The 21,461-nt window shown below is 42.0% G+C and overlaps 1 protein-coding gene across 16 annotated transcripts in view; it reads right to left on the bottom strand.

Annotated features, from left to right (window-relative positions):
• CENPI (centromere protein I) overlaps positions 1-20,493 on the bottom strand; it is a 68,908-nt gene extending 48,415 nt beyond the window's left edge. For 3 of the 16 annotated variants that reach the window (XM_024240691.3, XM_063721046.1, XM_063721048.1), the window contains exons 1-7: positions 20,373-20,463; positions 20,068-20,163; positions 18,581-18,837; positions 17,347-17,585; positions 13,994-14,131; positions 6,787-6,905; positions 6,380-6,487 (exon numbers count right to left, since the gene is read on the bottom strand). In XM_024240691.3, the coding sequence (XP_024096459.1) occupies positions 6,380-6,487; positions 6,787-6,905; positions 13,994-14,131; positions 17,347-17,572 (591 nt within the window). In that variant the 5' untranslated portion in view covers positions 17,573-17,585; positions 18,581-18,837; positions 20,068-20,163; positions 20,373-20,463. The other 13 variants (XM_054544841.2, XM_054544842.2, XM_063721044.1 and 10 more) reach the window with 9 other exon arrangements.
• Between the last annotated feature and the right edge of the window lie 968 nt (positions 20,494-21,461).

The following is a 21,461-nucleotide window of genomic DNA, read 5'->3' as shown; positions in this document are numbered from 1 at the left end:
TAGAATATTATTCACCCATAAAAAGGAATGAAGTTCCGATACACGGTACAAATGGATGAACCTTGAAGACATTAAGTGAAAGAAGCCAGACACAAAAGGATAAACACTGTATGATTCCACTTATATGAGGTACCTAGAATAGGCAAATTCATAGAGACAGATAGTAGATTAGAGGCCACCAGGAGCAGGGGAAAGAGGGAATAGGGAGTTACTACGTAATGGTTAGAAAATTTCAGTTTAGGGTAATGAAAAAGTTTTGTAAATAGATAGTGGTGATGCTTGCACGACACTGTGAATGTAATTCATGTCAATGAATTATACACCAAAAAAATGTTTTAAAATGGTGAGGGTCAGGCACAGTGCCTCACATCTATAATCCCAGCACTTTGGGAGGCCGAGGCAGGAGGATTGCTTAAGGCCAGAAAATCAAGGCCAGCCTGGGCAACATAGTGAGACTCTGCCTCTAGAAAAACTTTAAAAATTAGCCGGGCATGGCAGCGCATGCCTGTGGTACCAGCTACTCTGAAGGATGAAGTGGATGACTCATTGTATGATATGCGAAATAAATCTCAATAAAGCTGTGTTTGTCTTTGTTTTTTTTTTTGAGACAGTCTCGCTCGTCACCCAGGCTGATCAATCGAGGCTGCAGTGAGCCATGACAGTGCCACTGCACTCCAGCCTGCACAAGAGTGAGACCCCATCTCAAATTTAAAAAAAAAAAAAATAGAAATAATGAAAAAAATAAATGGCCGGGCTCGGTGGCTCAAGCCTATAATACTAACACTTTGGGAGGCCAAGGAGGGCGGATCACCTGAGGTCAGGGATTTGAGACCAGCCTGGCCAACATGGCGAAACCCCATCTCTACTAAAAATACAAAAATTAGCCAGGCGTGGTGGTGCAGGCCTGTAATCACAGCTACTCGGGAGGCTGAGGCAGGAGAATCACTTGAACCCGGGAGGCGGACATTGCAGTGAGCTGAGATCGCGTCACTGCACTCCAGCCTGGGCGACAAGAGTGAAACTCTGTCTCAAAAAAGAAATTTTAAAAAAAAATTTTTAAGTACTAATACACCAGCCGCAGTGGCTCATGGCTATAACCCCAGCACTTTGGGAGGCCAAGGCAGGCGAATCACCTGAGGTCAGGAGTTCAAGACCAGCCTGACCAACATGGAGAAACCTTGTTTCTACTAAAAATACCAAAAATTAGCCGGGCGTGGTGGCACATGCCTGTAATCCCAGCTACTCAGGAGGCTGAGGCAGGAGAATCGCTTGAACCTGGGAGGCGGAGGTTGCATTGAGCCGAGATTGCACCACTGCACTCCAGCCTGGGCAACAAGAGTGAAACTCCGTCTCAGGGAAAAAAAAAATAAAGTACTAATACATACTATAACACAGATGAAACTTGAAAACATTTTGCTAAGAGGCAAGTCATAAAAGACCACATTATTACATGAGTTCATTTATATAAAATGTCCAAAATAGGCAAACCTATAAAGACAGAAAATTAGATTAGGGGTTGCTTAGAGCTAGGGGGGTAATAGAGAGATGGGAGTGATAGCAAAGGGTATGGGGTTTCTTTTTTTCTTTTTGAGGTGATGAAAATGTTCTAAAATTGACTATGCTGAAATGGTTGTACATATCTGTGACTATACTTAAAATCAGCAAATTGAATAAATGGGTGAATTGTATGGTATGTGAATTAAATATCAATAAAGCTGTGTGGTTTTTTTTTGTTTTTTTTTTTGAGACAGAGTCTCGCTCATCACCCAGGCTGGAAAGTGCAGTGATGCAATCTTGGCTCACTGCAATATCTGCCTCCCCAGTTCAAGCGATTCTCCTGTCTCAGCCTCCCAAGTAGCTGGGATTAGAGGTGCCTGTCACCATGCCCGGCTAATTTTTGTATTTTTAGTAGAGACGGGGTTTCGCCATGTTGGCCAGGCTGTTCTCAAACTCCTGACCTCAGGTGATCTGCCCCCCTCGGCCTCCTGAAGTGCTGGGATTACAGAGGTGAGCCACCACGCCTGGCCTAAAGCTGTTTTTTAAAAGTAGCCAGAGAGAAAAGAAAAAAAGGATTACAATTAGACTGATTCAATAACATGATGGAAGCAAGGAGCCAGTGGAATAATATTGTCAATATCCCGAAAAAATTTAACTGTCACTCTAGAATTCTACATACACTAATACCAGTTTTCGAGAACAAGGGCAAAGTAGAGACATTTTCAGACAAAGAGTTTGCCATCAAAAGATTTTCAATGAAAGAATAAAAAATACACTTTTAGCCAAAGGAAAATAATCTCATCTTGAAGGTGTGAGATGCAAAAACAAATGATGAGCAAAGATACTGGGAGATATATGGGCAAATCTAAACAATTATCAACTGTAAAAATAGTGCTGGCCAGGCGTGGTGGCTCATGCCTGTAATCCCAGCACTTTGGGAGGCCAAGGCAGGCGGATCACCTGAGTTTGAGGCCAGCCTGACCAACATGGAGAAACCCTGTCTCTACTAAAAATACAAAAAATTAGCTGGGCGTGGTAGCACATACCTGTAATCCCAGCTACTTGGGAGGCTGAGGCTTGAACCCAGGAGACAGAGGCTGTGGTAAGCCAAGATCGCACCATTGTACTACAGCCTGGGCAACAAGAGTGAAACTCCATCTCAAAAAAAAAAAAATCTACTCTGTGTGTGTGTGTGTGTGTGTGTGTGTGTGTGTGTGTGTAAAGGGATGGAGAAAAACAAGGTAAAACTAAAACCAGACAACAACAGCATATAAGCCAGGAGCAGTGTGATGAGAGTTAAAGCATTCTTCGGCACCATATGACAGGAAGAGAAAAAAAAGAAAAAGAAAAAGAGAGTTAAAGCATCCTAAGGTTTTTGTATCCTATAAGATAAAGGTACAGATGCCAGTCACCTTTAGACTTAAAGTATGCATGTTAAGTAGATACGAAAACACTTAGGTGACTTCCAAACAAGAATAGAAAAGAAACTAGGGTCAATCCAAAAAAAGGAGGATAGAGAACACTAAGAAAAAAAAAAAAAAAGCTTATTTAGAATATCTCAAAATAAGATATCTGAATTTATTTCTACTATATCAATAATCACTACACCAAGGTAAATAAACTAATTCTCAGCCGGGTACGGCAACAGAGTGAGACTCCGTCTCAAAAAAAAAAAAAAATTAGAGGACCCCTTGGCCGGTGTGGTAGCTCACACCTGTAATCCCAGCACGTTGGGAGCCCGAGGCGGGTGGATCACCTGAGGCTCACTGCTGCCTCCAACTCACAGGCTCAAATGATCTTCCCACCCCAGCCTCCCAAGTAGTTGGGACTACGGTGCATGCCACAAAACCCAGCTATTTTTTTTTTTTTTTTCCAGTAAAGACGAGGTCTCACTAGGCTGGAATGCAATGGCATGATCTCAACTCACTGCAACCTCTGCCTCCTGGGCTCAAGCGATCCTCCTGCCTCAGCCTCCTAAGTAGCTGGGACTATAGGCACATACCACCACATCTAGCTAATTTTTGTATATTTTGTAGAGATGGGGTTTCACCACGTTGTCCAAGTTTGTCTCGAACTCCTGAGCTCAAGTGATCCGCCCGCCTTGGCCTCCTCAAAGTGCTGGAATTACAGGCATGAGCCACCACGCCCAGCCCATTTCTACAAATCTTTTTAATGTCTCTGGCTTAAGAGAACACAGTTGGAATCTGTGCTTCTATATTAATTCTGTTATGTTTTGATTGAATTGCATGAAGAAAATCCAGCCTCACACAGATACATAGTTGGAAAAGGTAGGAATATTTTAAAAGCCTTTTCAGAAAATTGTGGATATTAGTCTTTGATACTACACCAAAACTTGACAAGTGGTAGTTTCTTAAGGGTTAGCTGCAATGTGGAATCTGAAACACTCTCAATAAAAGCTCTGTACTCTGTTCCATTAAAATTCATTGATGTATCTTGTATTTTAAATGGATCTTTTACCCATGTATGAATTTAGAATATCGTACTTGTTCATCTGGAAAATATTGGCTCACTGAGTTATACTGAGCTTCCAAATGCTGACACATCTCATTACATGATAACTAAAAATCACAACATTAATACCATCACCAATTATTAGAAAAGTCTTTCAGTTATCTAAAAGCTGTCAGGTTCATAGTGGCAGATACAAATTTTCCAAACTTTGATTTTTCACTTGAATGCTCAAATTTTATCACTGGCAACAGATATGGCCAGTTGTTTTCTTTGAAATAACAGGATTGTTTTGTTCATTTTCAAGAAAACATCTTCCAAGTACCCAAGTCTGTATAACTATGGTTTGTATGTCAGTCATTCTTTTTTTTTGAGACAGAGTCTCACTCTGTCGCCAGGCTGGAGTGCAGTGGGGCAATCTTGGCTCACTGCAACCTCTGCCTACTGGGTTCAAGCGATTCTCCTGCCTCAGCCTCCCGAGTAGCTGGGACTACAGGCACGTGCCACCATGCCCAGCTAATTTTTGTATTTTTAGCAGAGATGGGGTTTCACCATGTTGGCCAGGATGGTCTCAATCTCTTGACCTTGTGATCCACCTGCCTCGGCCTCCCAAAGTGCTGGGATTACAGGCATGAGCCACCGCGCTCGGCCATCAGTCATTCTTTCAAATAAAAATGGAGCTAGTTTGGCTCGCAACTCAATCACACAAATGCTTTTCCTCAGAATAACCATTGTACTTTAGCATGCAGGAGGACTTTGTTTGTACTTGCCATTTCATCACACAGAATATTAAAGATGTAGAGATTTAATAAAACTAACGAGTTAATTTTTACTGCTTCATTTGACATTCTTAAGTGAAATTAGCATTTTTTTTTTTTTTTTTACCACAATGAAGAACATAATGAAGAATATGCTAGTATAGTTTGGTGCCACTGCCTTGATTCCTGTTAAATGGCCAGCAGTTTTACCCACCATTGCTTTAGCACCATCAGCGCTAAGGTGAACAAAGTGAAAATGGCAAATAATACCTTGGTATTATTATGAAAATAATTTTGACCTCTGGGACTTCCTGAAAGGGTCTCAGGAAGCCCCAGGGGGTCCACAGACCATATTTGAGAATTTCTTGTCTAGGACATCATGTTATACCTAGATTATCATGTCAGCTTCCTAACTAGTATTCCTGCCTTCAGCCTCTCTCTTAATTCACATTGTTGGGCACTACTAGATATAGCTTCCTACAAAGCTGCTTTCAACATATTCTAGCCAAAAATTTTCAGTGATTTCCCCACTGAATAAAGTTCAAATTCCTTAGCATCACATTGGAAGACCTGTACAATCTGTCCTCACCCAACTTTTTCAGGCTTACCACCTAACATCACCTCTAATTAAGTCAGGCTGGTCTATTTAAGGTCTCCTAAAACACAATTTACACACCTCACAACTTTGCTTGAAATATTCCCATCATATCAAATATCACTTTCTGTCATCAAATCCCAAATCCTATTCAACCTGTAAGGCCCAGCTCAACACCCACATACTTTATGGTGTTTTAACTAATCATTTTGATTTACAGTGCTTTCTTCCTTCCTGGAAATATCACAGCAATCATTATCCTCAAACTATTATATACTGTTTTTGATAATTTATGTGATTTCCTTAATTCCCCAACGAGATTTCAAGTTCCTGGAGTATAGAAACCCTATGCTAAACTTTGAATCTTCTACAGTGGCTAGGACAATGCAATGAACACACTGGAAACGTCATTTTTAAAAAATAAAATCAATAAATGAATTCCCTTCCCAAAGGCAAGAGCAATACAGTTAGATGAGTGATGAACATGGTCTGTGAACTACTGATGGTCCTTGAAAGTCTTCCAGGTGGACAGTAGATTGATTTCTTAAAGTTATTAATGTTTTTAAGAGAAATAATTATGCTATTTAATCAAAATCACTCCATTGGCACTCATGAAAAGTAATCCTCTCCTTCTCATTAATTCTGATGAGGCTTTTGCAGTGTTAATCAAGAAAATGTAGAGTAAATGACTCAAAGGACTCTGTTGAAGTGGTTTAAAAGGGAAAAGATGGCAACGAGTGCTCTAGATCAGCAAACAAGACTCCAACGTAGAATCAACTTTATCTGTAACATTTTTATTTCCTTAAAAGAAGACATAAAGTAAATGTGATAAAAATTTTCTATTTGTTAATCTGAGAGACAGGTGCAAAATAGAATGTTATTATTTGCCCTTTTCTGTATATTTGATATGTCTATGTTATCTTGGTACATTTCTGTATGTTTGATATATTTTTAAAATAAGGAAAAACACATTGTGTAGCACACTGAAGCATATATGGTGCATCAATATACACGCATGTACTATTTGATTGATGCCTAATGCTGTCCAATTTTTACTTACCAGTGCATCATCTTGCAATGAAGCAAAAAAGAAGCCATAGAGCAAGTTAATTTGCTCCTTACGATCAATGAAGTCAAACATTGCAACCAGCCAACGATAAAAAAGTATCTATTGAAGAGACAAAATACTTATCTTTAAAGAAATATAACTGGTACAGAAGAGTTTAATTCCGCCCCCCGTCCCCCGCCGCCAGGGCTATTTTAGAAGCTTCAGGCACAAAGTAGAATAATAGATTTTATTTCTCAGTAAAAATTTCTGTTTGAACATAGTCCTTGCATCAAGATATACTGTTCCAAAACTACAGGCTTTGCACAAAAGGCCAATGCCATTACTTCATAAGTGGCTCTTCCTTGCCAGCCCTTAAGTGGTTCTGAAGGACTTATCATCAAAGTGTTTAAAAAGATTACCTTGGTGCTACCAGAACACTTGCCAACACAAAGCCAGGAGACTGCCTTAACCACAGAATCTTCTGATATTACTGTTGCTGGGATCATGCACTTCAATATCCGTGTGTTTACAGCATTTCCTGGAAAGGAGACAAGCTAAATTAAACTACATTTCAGTGTCTCGATTGTTCTTTTACTATTATTCACTCTTGGATCTAAAAATCTCACATTAGGCTGGGCGCGGTGGCTCACACCTGTAATCCCAGCACTTTGGGAGGCCATGGTGGGCGGATCACCTGAGGTTGGGAGTTCAAGACCAGCCTGACCAACATGGAGAAACCCTATCTCTACTAAAAATATAAAAATTAGCCGGGCGTGGTGGAGCATGCCGGTAATCCCAGCTACTCGGGAGGCTGAGGCAGGAGAATCGCTTGAACCCAGGAGGCAGAGGTTGCGGTGAGCCGAGATCACGCCATGCACTCCAGCCTGGGCAACAAGACCAAAACTCCATCTCAAACAAACAAACAAAAAACTCACATTATATTGAAGGCAATAAAAACCAACAGTATGTAAAATTCAGTATCTCTTATCATTAATAAACTGTTCAAAACAAAAATGTACCTTTAACTACTAATATACAATAAGGCAATAGTTAGGCACAGTGGTTCATGCCTATAATCCTAACACTTTGGGAGGCCGAGGCAAGCGGATCACTTGAGCCCAGGAGGTCAAGACTAGCCTGGGCAACATGACAAAACCCCGTTATCTACTAAAAATACAAAAATTAGCCAGGGGTGGTGGGGCAAGCCTGTAGTCACAGCAACTCGGGAGGCTGATGTGGGGGGAACACCTGAGCCCAGGGAGGTCGAGGCTGCAGTGAGCTGTGATCGTGCCACTGCACTCCAGCCTGGGTGACAGAGTGAGACCCTCTCTCAAAAAAAAAAAAAAAGAAAAGAAAAAAGAAAAAAAAAACTATAAGGCAAATTATTTGGCCCAAATATTTCTATTTAAAAAATATAAATGAGTACAGGGTTTCTTCTCGGGGTGATGAAAATGTTCAAGAATTAGATAGTGGTGATGATTATTACACAACTCTGTGACTATGCTTTAAAAAAATGCTGAATTTGGGGCCGAGCGTGGTGACACATGCCTATAATCTAAGCACTTTGGGAGGCTGAAGCAGATGGATCGCTTGAGCCCAGGAGTTTGAGACCAGCCTGGGCAACATATCAGGACCCCGTCTCTATGTATGGTGGTGCCTCCTGGGAGGCTAAGGCCGGAGGACTGCTTGAGCCTAGGAGTTTGAGATTAGCCTAGGCAATATAGTGAGACCCCAATCTCTACAAAGAATATAAAAATTAGCCAGATGTGGTAGCACATGCCTATAGTCCCAGCTACTTGGGAGGCTGACGTGGGAGGATCACTTGAGCCTGGAAGGTGGAGGTTGCAGTGAACTGAGATCACACCACTAGACTCCAGCCTGGGTGACAGAGTGAGACTCTGTCTCCAAAAACAAAAATGTTGAATTTTTAAAACAATGAATTTTGCCGGACACGGTAGCTCACACCTGTAATTCCAGCACTTTGGGAGGCCGAGGCGGGCAGATCACCTGAGGTCAGGAGTTCAAGACCAGCCTGGCCAAGGTGATGAAACCCCATCTCTAATAAAAAAAATACAAAATTAGGCCAGGTGTGGTGGCTCACGCCTGTAATCCAGCCTGGGCGACAAGAGCGAAACTCCGTCTCAAAAAAAAAAAAAAAAATTCGCCAAGTGTCGTGGTAGGCGCCTGTAATCCCAGCCACTCGGGAGGCTGAGGCAGGAGAATCACTTGAACCCAGGAGGCAGAGGTTGCAGTGAGCCGAAATCGTGCCATCGCACTGCACCCTGGGCTACAAGAGTGAAACTCCATCTCAAAAATAAAAAAATAAAAAATTAAAAAAAAACAATGAATTTTATGAGGGCACAGTGGCTCACAACTGTAATCCCAGCACTTTGGAAGGCCGAAGCAGGCAGATCATCTGAGGTCAGGAGTTCAAGACCAGCATGGCCAACATGGTGAAACCCCATCTCTACTAAAAATACAAAAATTAGCTGGGTGTGGTGGTGGGAGCCTGTAATCCCAGCTACTCGGGAGGCTGAGGCAGGAGAATCGCTTGAACCCAGGAGGCAGAGGTTGCAGTGAGCCAAGATCACACCATTGCACTCCAGCCTGGGCAATAAGAGTGAAACTCCATCTCACAAAAAAAAGAAAAGAAAAAAATGAATTTTATGGTATGTGAATTACATCTCCAAAAAAGCTTTCAATCACAGGGAAATTTCAAAGATTTTTTTATTTAATGGCCTAATAGACTGATTTATTTAAAGCTACTGATGGACACTTTGCATGAGGTGTTACATTTAAGAATGTATTTGTTCATGAGAGAATGTGAACCAGAAATAAAAACATAAATATAAAATTAAAAATATATATATTTGTACCATCCACTTGCCCCAAAAAACTGGGGATAGTAGCAGAAGAGAACAGATATTCTTTTTTTTTTTTTTTTTTTTTTTTGAGACAGGGTCTGACTCTGTCACCCAGGCTGGAGTGCAGTGGTGCAATCATAGCTCATAACAACCTCAAATTCCTGGGCTCAAGCAATCCTCCCACCTCAGCCTCCAGAGTAGCTGGGACTACAGGCACGTGCCACCATACCTGCTTAAGTTTTTTATTTTTAGCAAAGACAAGGTCTCACTATGTTGCCCAGGCTGGTCTCACACTCCTGGGCTCAAGGGATTTGCCCACGTTGGCCTCCCAAAGTGCTGGGATTACAGGCATGAGCCACCGTGACTGGCCTAGAACAAGATATTCTTGGAACTGGCTGGCAGTAATACCATTCTACACTAGTCCAATCTTTCCACTTGATCTCAGGCCTCTATGGTGTTCTCCCATCTGGTAATAGAAATGATGTCACAGAGATCACCTGAGGTCAGGAGTTCGAGACCAGCCTGGCCAATGTGGTGAAACCCCATCTCTACTAAAAATCCAAAACTTAGCTGGTCATGGTGGCGGGCACCTGTAATCCCAGCTACTCAGGAGGCTGAGGCAGGAGAATCGCTTGAACCCGGGAGGCGGAGGTTGCAGTTAGCCGAGATCACGCCATTGCACTCCAGCCTGGGTGACAAGAGCAAAACTCCGTCTCAAAAAAAAAAAAAAAAGATGTTATAGAGGCTGGCTTTGAATACATCCTATCTCAATTTCTGTTAATTAAAGCTTCAAGAATTAGAATATATCTCATCACTTTCTACACTACCATTCTGTGGAGAAGAAAGGAAGCAGTGATGATAGGTAATGAATCACAAAAATAAAAATCTCTGCTTTCCACTCTTATGGTTTCTTGTTTTTCTTGTTTTCTTTCTCACTCCCATCCACTAACTCTTCAAAATTTAAAATAGTCTCACCACCAACACATTACATATGCACCAAATTCAAAGGGAGAATTCAATATTAATTCTATTTTTACTTCCAAGTGACTTACTTTTTAAAGAGTCTAAAGTCCCTTCGTACCTAATTATGATGACATTTCTACCATACCTGCCTCTAAATATGCATCTCAACTTACCAAAAGAGCTGCATGTAAAGATCTAGTAGGGATGGGGGACATCACAGAAATAACTATAATAAAAGGGAGAAAAGGAATTAAGGAGGCCACATTTGACCTCAGCAAATTCCAGCTTAACAGAAAAAAAAATGAAAAGTAACAATAGAAAGCCAGAGATTATTTTTTAAATTGCTATATAAAAGTTTCCCGAGTCTGAGGCATGCATTTTGAGACACCTCAAGTCCTGGCCGACATCAAGATAACCTAATCATTAATTTCTGAGCTATCAAAAGGAGGCTGGGTGCAGTGGCACACACCTGTAGTCCCATCTACTTGGGAGTCTGAGATGGGAGGATTGCTTGAGTCCAGAAGGTCAAGGCTGCAGTGAACTGTGATCATACCACTGCAGTGCAGTCTGGACAACACAGCGAGACTCTATCACGAAAAAAAAATTTCTAAAATAGAAAACATCTGTATACTCCATATATGTTGTTTTTTTTGTTTTCTTTTTTTGAGATGGAGTCTCGCTCTTCACCCAGGCTTGAGTGCAGTGGCATGACCTCGGCTTACTGCAAGCTCCGCCTCCTGGGTTCACGCCATTCTCCTGCCTCAGCCTCCCGAGTAGCTGGGACTACAGGCACCCGACACCACGCCCGGCTAATTTTTTGTATTTTTAGTAGAGACGGGGTTTCACCATGTTAGCCAGGATGGTCTCGATCTCCTGATCTCATGATCCGCCCACCTCGGCCTCCCAAAGTGTTGGGGTTACAAGCGTGAGCCACTGCACCCGGCCCCTACTCCATATATGTTTTAAGGTGAGATGGGAATGGGAGAATTGATCTTGACAGACATTGTTCAGTTAAACATGGATTCCTGGAAAGATATTAGAACCAAACAATCTAAAACCATCTACAAGAAAAAAGCCAATTTTATTAGGTCTAATTTAACTTTCTAGGTAAACACAGAGAACTAATCAGATAAAAATGGAGAAACAAAATACTTGACAGTCATATGTTGAATTCAGTTAGTAATGCGTTGTTACTTTAAAATAAATACACACACACCCCTGCAAGTATGCTGCTAGGAATATAAACAAAGGAATCTAACATGTAACAGCCAGGAAATACTTAATATATAAAGCATTTGGTTTTGAGAGCTGTCTTAATTTTTCTTTTTTTTCCTAGAGACAGGGTCTTGCTCTGTGGCCCACAGTGGAGTATAGTGGCACCATCATAGCTCACTGCAGCCTCAAACTCCTGGGCTCAAGTGATTCTCTTGCCTCAGACTCCCAAGTAGCTGGGACTACAGGCACATGCCACTGCACCTATCTAATTTTTTTTTTAACACTTTGTAGACAAGGTTTCGCTTTGTTGCCCAGGCTGGTCTCAAATCTGGCTTCAAGCAATCATCCTGCCTTGGCCCCTCAAAGTGCTGGGATTATAGGCATGAGCCACTATACCCAGCCTTAACTTTTTTTTAAATAGAAAAAAAAGCAGCAATGTGGTACAGTATAAGCACTAGAATGGGAGTTTGGACATCTTTAAGCAAGTCTCTTTAACTACTCTGAGCCTCTTCTTCCTCACCTTTAAATGAGAGTGTTCAGAGTCTAAAATATCTTCCGACTCTGAATTTAAATGAGAAAAAGTTAAAAGGTTCAAGTAAATAAAATATTGACCAGGTGTTATTTCTAAGAACCTCTTCCAACCATCCCAACCACCATCAATGAATTTAGAACAGGAAAAGATGCATTTGCACAAAAGAAAAAGCATCTTAGCTGGGCACACTGGCTCACGCCTGTAATCCTAGCACTTTGGGAGGCCGAGGCGGGTGGATCACCTGAGGTCAGAAGTTTGAGACCAGCTTGGCCAACATGGCGAAACCCCGTCTCTACTAAAAATACAAAAATTAGCCGGGTGTGGTGGTGCATGCCCATAAGCCCAGCTACTCAGGAAGCTGAGGCAGTAGAATCGCTTGAACCCAGGAGGCAGAGGTTGCAGTGAGACAAGATCATGCCATTGCATTCCAGCCTGGGTGAAAGAGTGAAACTCATCTCAAAAAAAAAAAAAAAAAAAAGAGAAAGAAAATGAAGGTAATGAAGTAGACTAAGTGATCTTTTAAGATGCCTTCCAGTAACATTGTTTAAATTACTATGTATGCGTCTTAAGATAAATACTAAAAAATGGTTCTCATGTATTTGGTGACAAAAGTATGTATTTTGCATTTTATTTGTGATGATATATGGTAACTGGTTATTTTCGGCATATGCACACAGAAACTTTTGGCCCAAACACACACACACAAAAAAACATTTTATAATCTTAACAGATTGGTCTTATGAAGAGTACAGTAAACATAAAAAACTGCAACTAATTCCAATGAACAATGTAATTCAAAGTCTAAAAGGAAGGTCGGACGCAGTGGGTCACGCCTGTAATCCCAGCACTTTGGAAGGCCGAGGCGGGCGGATCACCTGAGGTCAGGAGTTCAAGACCAACCTGACCAACATGGAGAAACCCCATCTCTACTAAAAATACAAAATTAATCGGGCGTGGTGGCACATGCCTGTAATCCCAGCTACTCAGGAGGCTGAGGCAGGAGAATCGCTTGAACCTGGGAGGCAGAGGTTGCAGTGAGCCAAGATCGCACCACTGCACTCCAGCCTGGGCAACAAGTGCAAAACTCAGTCTCAAAAAAATAAATAAACAAAGTCTAAAAGGAAAAACTAACAGCAAAGTGATGACAAAAGCATCCCAGGCTGGGCACAGTGGCTCACACCTGTAATCCCAGCACTTTGGGAGGCCGAGGCGGGTGGATCACGAGGTCAGGAGTTCAAAACCAGTCTGCCCAAGATGGTGAAACCCTGTCTCTACTAAAAATACAAAAACATTAGCCGGGCATGGTGGCAGGCACCTGTAATCCGAGCTACTCGGGAGGCTGAGGCAGAGAATTGCTTGAAACCGGGAGGTGGAGGTTGCAGTGAGCTGAGATTGCGCCACTGCACTCCAGCCTGGGCGACGGAGTAAGACCCAGTCTCCCAAAAGAAAAAAAAATCCCCTCGGCCAGGCACGGCGGCTCACACCTGTAATCCCAGCACTTTGGGAGGCCGAGGCAGGCGGATCACGAAGTCAGGAGATGGAGACCATCTTGGCTAACACAGCGAAAACCTGTCCCTACTAAAAAAAAAAAAAAAAAATACAAAAAATTAGCCAGGTGTGGTGGCACGCGCCTGTAGTCCCAGCTACTCGGGAGGCTGAGGCAGGAGAATTGCTTGAACCCGAGAGGCAAAGGTAGCAGTGAGCTGAGATGGTGCCACTGCACTCCAGCCTGGGTGACAGAGCAAGACTCCATCTCAAAACAAAAAACAAAAAACAAAACAACATCCCCCTCGAGCCAGGTGCGGTGGCTCAAGCCTATAATCCCAGCACTTTGGAAGGCCAAGGCGGGAGGATCACTTGAGTCTAGGAGTTCGAGACCAGCCTGGGCAATATAGTGAGATGCTGTCTCTATTATAAAAAAATGTATATATATATATGTGTGTGTGTGTGTGTGTGTGTGTATGTATATATATATATAAGATTTATTTTTAAAAGAAAAAAATATAGGTGCTAGGTGAGTTAAAAGAAAAAAAAAGCATCTCCTCAACATACCAAATTTGCCACTGAGTGCAATATTTAATAGAATATCAATTTCTTCTGAAGCTAACCCATTCTTCCAAGCCACATTTTCCACAGTTTTCAAGTGTTTTTCCAAGGTTTTATCTTTATTCTGTGAAGCTTTAATGGGACCTGAAAAAAGAAACAATATTAAATAGTGAGACCTTTAAAATTATTTCAGTCTTTGGCCTCAATAATAACAATTTGGAACTCTTTAAAGGAATAGCTTAATAACCAGGCGTGGTGACCCACATCTGTAATTCCAGCATTTTGGGAGGTCAAAGTAAGAGGATCACTTGAGGCCAGGAGTTTGAGACCAGCCTGGGCAACATGACAAGACTCCATCTCTACAAAAAAATTAAAAACTAGCTGGGCATGCTGGCACACACCTGTGGTCCCAGCTCCTCAGGAGGCTGAGATGGGAGGATCACTTGTGCCCAAAAGGTTAAACGTACAATGATCATGCCACTGCACTCCAGCCTGGGCAACAGAGCAAGACCCCATCTCCAAAAATAAATAAAGGAGTTTATGTAAGAAGTGTCTTCCCAAAAACTGTTCAAAGATGTTTTTAACTAAAGAATATTTAACAGCGATAGCAACTTCAGTGAGGAAAGCTGGATTATGCCCTGACATTCCTATTCTAAACTAACTAAAAGCATTGAACTTAGACTACAACCTGTTTCAATACTAGGACAGTGGTTCCCAAACTTTGCCATACATTGGAACCACCTAGGAAGCCTTTAAAAAAATCCCTATGCCAGGTTGCATCCCATACCAATAAAATCAGAAAGTCTAAGAGTAGATGCCTGACATCAGTTTGTTTGTTAAAGATTCTCAGAGCCAAAGGGGTAGAGAGGGAAGAAAAAAAAAAAAGAAAAAAAGATTCTCAAGTGATCCCAATATGCAGCCGTTTGGGAACCACTCTGCTAGTAAGTCAACCCTTCATGCTAAAAACTCTCAATAAATTAGGTATTGATGGGACGTATCTCAAAATAATAAGAGCTATCTATGACAAACCCACAGCGAATATCATACTGAATGGGCAAAAACTGGAAGCATTCCCTTTGAAAACTGGCACAAAACAGGGATGCCCTCTCTCACCACTTCTATTCAACATAGTGTTGGAAGTTCTGGCCAGGGCAATTAGGCAGGAGAAGGAAATAAAGGGTATTCAATTAGGAAAAGAGGAAGTCAAATTGTCCCTGTTTGCAGACGACATGATTGTATATCTAGAAAACCCCATCGTCTCAGCCCAAAATCTCCTTAAGCTGATAAGCAACTTCAGCAAAATCTCAGGATACAAAATCAATGTACAAAAATCACAAGCATTCTTATACATCAATAACAGACAAACAGAGAGCCAAATCATGAGTGAAGTCCCATTCACAATTGCTTCAAAGAGAATAAAATACCTAGGAATCCAACTTACAAGGGATGTGAAGGACCTCTTCAAGGAGAACTACAAACCACTGCTCAAGGAAATAAAAGAGGATACAAACAAATGGAAGAACATTTCATGCTCATGGGTAGAAAGAATCAATATCGTGAAAATGGCCATACTGCCCAAGGTAATTTACAGATTCAATGCCATCCCCATCAAGCTACCAATGACTTTCTTCACAGAATTGGAAAAAACTACTTTAAAGTTCATATGGAACCAAAAAAGAGCCCGCATCGCCAAGTCAATCCTAAGCCAAAAGAACAAAGCTGGAGGCATCACACTACCTGACTTCAAACTATACTACAAGGCTACAGTAACCAAAACAGCATGGTACTGGTACCAAAACAGAGATATAGATCAATGGAACAGAACAGAGCCCTCAGAAATAACGCTGCATATCTACAACTATCTGATCTTTGACAAACCTGAGAAAAACAAGAAATGGGGAAAGGATTCCCTATTTAATAAATGGTGCTGGGAAAACTGGCTAGCCATATGTAGAAAGCTGAAACTGGATCCCTTCCTTACACCTTATACAAAAATCAATTCAAGATGGATTAAAGACTTAAATGTTAGACCTAAAACCATAAAAACTCTAGAAGAAAACCTAGGCATTACCATTCAGGACATAGGCATGGGCAATGACTTCATGTCTAAAACACCAAAAGCAATGGCAACAAAAGCCAAAATTGACAAATGGGATCTAATTAAACTCAAGAGCTTCTGCACAGCAAAAGAAACTACCATCAGAGTGAACAGGTAACCTACAGAATGGGAGAAAATTTTCGCAACCTACTCATCTGACACAGGGCCAATATCCAGAATCTACAATGAACTCCAACAAATTTACAAGAAAAAAACAAACAACCCCATCAAAAAGTGGGTGAAGGACATGAACAGACACTTCTCAAAAGAAGACATTTATGCAGCCAAAAAACACATGAAAAAATGCTCATCATCACTGGCCATCAGAGAAATGCAAATCAAAACCACAATGAGATACCATCTCACACCAGTTAGAATGGCAATCATTAAAAAGTCAGGAAACAACAGGTGCTGGAGAGGATGTGGAGAAATAGGAACACTTTTACACTGTTGGTGGGACTGTAAACTAGTTCAACCCTGTGGAACTCAGCGTGGCGATTCCTCAGGGATCTAGAACTAGAAATTCCATTTGACCCAGCCATCCCATTACTGGGTATATATCCAAAGGACTATAAATCATGCTGCTATAAAGACACATGCACACGTATGTTTATTGCAGCATTATTCACAATAGCAAAGACTTGGAACCAACCCAAATGTCCAACAATGATAGACTGGATTAAGAAAATGTGGCACATATACACCATGGAATATTATGCAGCCATAAAAAATGATGAGTTCATGTCCTTTGTAGGGACATGGATGAAATTGGAAATCATCATTCTCAGTAAACTATTGCAAGAACAAAAAACCAAACACCGCATATTCTCACTCATAGGTGGGAATTGAACAATGAGAACACATGGACACAGGAAGGGGAATCACACTCTGGGGACTGTTGTGGGGTGGGGGGAGGGATAGCATTGGGAGATATACCTAATGCTAGATGACCAGTTAGTGGGTGCAGCGCACCAGCATGGCACATGTATACATATGTAACTAACCTGCACATTGCGCACATGTACCCTAAAACCTAAAGTATAATAATAAGAAAGAAAGAAAGAAAAAAAAAAGAAAAAAAAAAGTTTTGTTGTTGTGTCCCTAGTGCCTAGCATACTGATATGTAGTAATTGCTCAATGTCTATTAAATAAACAAAAGCATGAATGAGCAAAATTATGCTTTCCTTTAAAAATTAAGAAAAAAAGACTAGAATATTTTTACAGAAATAGGAGTTCCATAAGGAAAACAATCCACCTTTACCTTTCTCAAAATATCCCACTGCCATTTGCAAAGCATCTTCTTCAGCTTGATCATCAGCATGTTCATAATCTCCCACTGGATTGTTTTGTCCATGTTTTGAGATATTCTTTGAGTTGCTTGGATCCTGTTTTACTTTCCAGGCTGAAAGCGTGGTCTGAAAACTACTACTACCTTGTGAAGTCCTCTTTTGTGCCTGGACGTTCTTAACTCTCTTTTGAGGTGACATTACTGCATATGTTCTACACAGAAACAAGTGTTAAGTTATCATTAATCAGCCAAATAGTCCTTTTTTCTCCAGAGACAGGGTGTGTTTCCAGTATTTAGTATACAATAGCTAGCATACAACAGGCATGCAATAAATAAGTTGACAACAATCCAGGAAACAAAATCTAGAGGTTGACTTTCTCAGAAAGTCCTTGCCCTAAATAGAAATAGAAACAACCTGACAAGGTAACATTCATCAGCTGAACTAGCTTTCTAGTGGAAGAAACCAGTAAGAATACAGGTAACATAAGCAAGTTCTCTCTTAGAATGGCTATGTCATATAAGTGGGTCCAAAACTAATCCATCTCGGCCGGGCATGGTGGCTCATGCCTGTAATCCCAGCACTCTGGGAGGCCAAGGTGGGCCTGACTTGAGGTCAGGCGTACAGGAGTTTGAGACCAGCCTGGCCAATATGAGGAAACCCTGTCTCTGCTAAAAAATACAAAAACTAGTTGGGCATGGTGGCACACACCTGTAATCCCAGCTACTTGGGAGGCTGAGGCAGGAGAATCACTTGAACCCAGGAGGTGAAGGCTGCAGTGAGCAGAGATTGCACTACTGCACTCCAGTCTGAGTGACACAGCGAGATCCTGACTCAAAACAAACAACAAACAAAAAAACTAATCCATCTCAATAACTCAATCTTACTTTCTCCACTCCTATTTTCCCCACTTCTCCTTGATTTTGCTTTTAATCTTTATGCTCCTTAATTTGTCAGTGCTAAGTTAAAGCTGCATAGTTCAAAAGCCAAACTGGTGGCCAGACTAAGCATTTTCAGGAGACAAATATTCCCATTTATTCGCTTAATAAATAATTACTAAATGTCATCTATTTGCCAAGCACAAGTCTAGTTACCAGGGATAAAATAATAAAACAATCAAGATCTCTGCTCTCATCACACTTACACTGAAGGGGGAAGAGAGAGTCAATAAATAAGTATACAACTAAGACTGGGCATGGTAGTTCACACCTGTAATACAGCACTTCGGGAGGCAGAGGCTGGAAGATCCCTTCAACCTAGGAGTTCAAGACCAGTCTGGGCAACACAGTGAGACAATGTCTCTACTTAAGATTTAAAAAATTAGCTAGGCGTAGCAGCACATGCCTGTAGTCCTATCTACTCAGGAGGGTGAGGCAGGAGAATAACTTGAACCCGGGAGGTCGAGGCTGCAGAGAGCCGTGATTGCGCCACTGCACTCCAGCCTGGGTGACAGAGCAAGACTTTGTCTAAAAAAAAGGAAAAAAAGTAAACAATAATGAATATAATACACAGTGATGTGATAGAAATGAAGATGGGAAGCTACATTGTAACTTTGTAATAAGTGTTCAGAGAAAACCTCTCTGAGGTGACCTTTAAACTGAGATTTGAATGCCAAGAAGGAACCAGCCCTGTGAAGATCTGGTGGAAGAGTATTTCATGGAGAGAGAAGAGGAAGACATGCTAAGACTAAGACCTTAAAGCAAAAAGAGCTTTATGTGTTAAAGAAACAGCAGCTTGGCTGGGCAAGGTGGGTCACACCTATAATCCCAGCACTTTGGGAAGCTGAGGGCAACATAGTGAGACATTGTTTCTTTTTTTTTTTTGAGACAGTCTCACTCTGTCACCCAGGCTGGAGTGCAGTGGCGCGATCTCTATCTTGGCTCACCACAACCTCCACCTCCCGGGTTCAAGCAATTCTCCTGTCTCTGCCTCCCAAGTAGGTGGAATTACAGGCGCACACCACCACACCTGGCTATTTGTTGTATTTTAGTAGAGACTGGGTTTCACCATGTTAGCCAGGTTGGTCTCGAACTCCTGACCTCAAGTGATCCACACCTGTCTCAGCCTCCTAAAGTGCTGGGATTACAGGCGTGAGCCACCACGCCTGGCCCAACTCTGTCAAAAGAAAGAAGAAAGGAAAGAAAGAAAGGGAGGGAGGGAAGGAGAGAGAGAGAAAGAAAGAAAAGAAAAGAGAAAAGAAAAGAAAGAGTAGTAACATCAGTCTGGAGGGAGTGGAATGAAAGAGGTAAAAGGTAATAAGCGATGAAGTCAGAACGTAGCCAGGGACTAAGATCATATTGGGATTTGCAGGCCACAGTAAGGAGTTTGGATTTTAAGTGTCATGGGAAAACACAGGGGAAGGGGGAAAGGTTAGAGAGGGGAGCAATACCACCTGATTTGTGTTTGACGATCATGCTAGCTGCAGTGCAGAGAAGAGAATGTTAGAGGTCAAGGAGCGGCAAGAAACCAAATAAAACGCTGTTGCAGAAGTCCAGAAGAGGGATGACTCTAGCCTGCACTAGGCCTAGGGTGTAGAGGTGGAAAATGATTGGATTCATGCAATGTTTTGGAGTTAGACAGAGCAGGCCGTGATAAAAGAATTGGATGTAGGGAAAAGGGAAGAGGAACCAAAAATGACTTCTAAGTTTTTGGCTGCAAATAGGAAAAACTAAAGGAATGGTCGGAATGACACTTACTCAATCCCACCTCCCTGGAACAGATGAGGCCAGATCAGGAGAGGAATATGTCCAAACCAGTGGGACGTTACAGGTTCCGAGTTATTTCCTAGGTTCCTAGGAAAGAAAGGCAGGGGAGCAGCTTCTGACCCCACCCAGTTGAACCATCCCAGCGCTTCCCAAGGATCCCTGGAACGAAACTGGCTAGGGAAAACCCGACCGCAGTCACACCTTGCAGGATAGTCCCACCCTCAAAAGTTAAAAAATTCTCTTCGCCCCCATTTCGCGCGGTGCTTAAAAGTACCTCCTCACCTAAGACACTCTACCTGTAGCCCCACAGGCCTCTGACCACCGAATGCCGCCTCCGGAATTCAAAGAAGGTGACTCCACCCCACGCATGCGCTTCCGCGCAGACCCAGGGGGGGCGGCTGGGCGGAGCAATGCACTCAGCTGAAGCCTGATTGGCTAGAGGTGGCGGGTGGCTCGGTGGCGGGAGGTGGCGCGCGCGACGACGCTGACGTAGACCCAATTACGGAGAGCGGCTTGCGCCACCCACCTGGGCCTGTGAGGAGCGCAGCGAGTGGGCCGTTGCTGCTGGAATCAGCTGATTGGCTGGCGTTCCCACTGTGCTAAGAATATAATATTCGCATTCGTCATTTTGCGTATAACGGGACAATTCGTGTCTCGGTTCTTGAATTTAACATGATCAATTATAGTGATTATTTTGCCTAGGCTGACCCCAGATGTCGGGACTTTGTAGGAAAATGTGAAACCGCAAATTTCACAATAAAGGTGGCTTCTCCCTGACCGAGACTTCAGTTAAAGGGCCTGTCGCTTTCCCCTTGTGAACCCAGGGCGTGGGAGGAAAGAAAGGCTGGATCTGCCCTCCTTTTACCGAGAATGGGTATGGATATCCTCCAAGGTTTTCTAGAAACCGGCTGTCAACATGTAACTATTCCTAACCATGAGGAGTTAATTGACCTTAAAAACAGCAAGGGTTTAGTCTGAGCTCTCAGCTTAGTCCCTAATTTAATCTCTTATTAGAGTAGGAATAAGAGAGAAAAGATAAATTTAATGACTCTCACTGAGTTGTTGAGACCAAAACATACCTATAAACTTTAGGCAAACTTGGCGGGGGGCGGGGAGGACTGCAATCTTAGAGATGAATAATCAAAGTTTATGCAGTTGGGAAAGGATACAGCAAAAATAACTTTACCACATCATATATGGTTTTCAGAATAGTTTCACTAACTCTTATTTAATCATGCATAACAACTGAGGCTCTTCAATTTTTTCTGATAGATGTTGTTCTTTAATAAAATGGAAAATTTCTTGAATCATTTTTCATGTTTTTAATCATGTTTCATAGGCTCAAAGAAATGTAAATTGGAAGTAAATTTAAGGTTTCAACATCC

Source organism: Pongo abelii, chromosome X (genome assembly GCF_028885655.2).
Source record: "Pongo abelii isolate AG06213 chromosome X, NHGRI_mPonAbe1-v2.0_pri, whole genome shotgun sequence".
In the NCBI taxonomy this organism is placed as follows: Eukaryota; Metazoa; Chordata; class Mammalia; order Primates; family Hominidae; genus Pongo; species Pongo abelii.
Note: the sequence above shows the minus strand (reverse complement) of the source record. Positions and strands in the feature narration are given on the sequence as shown.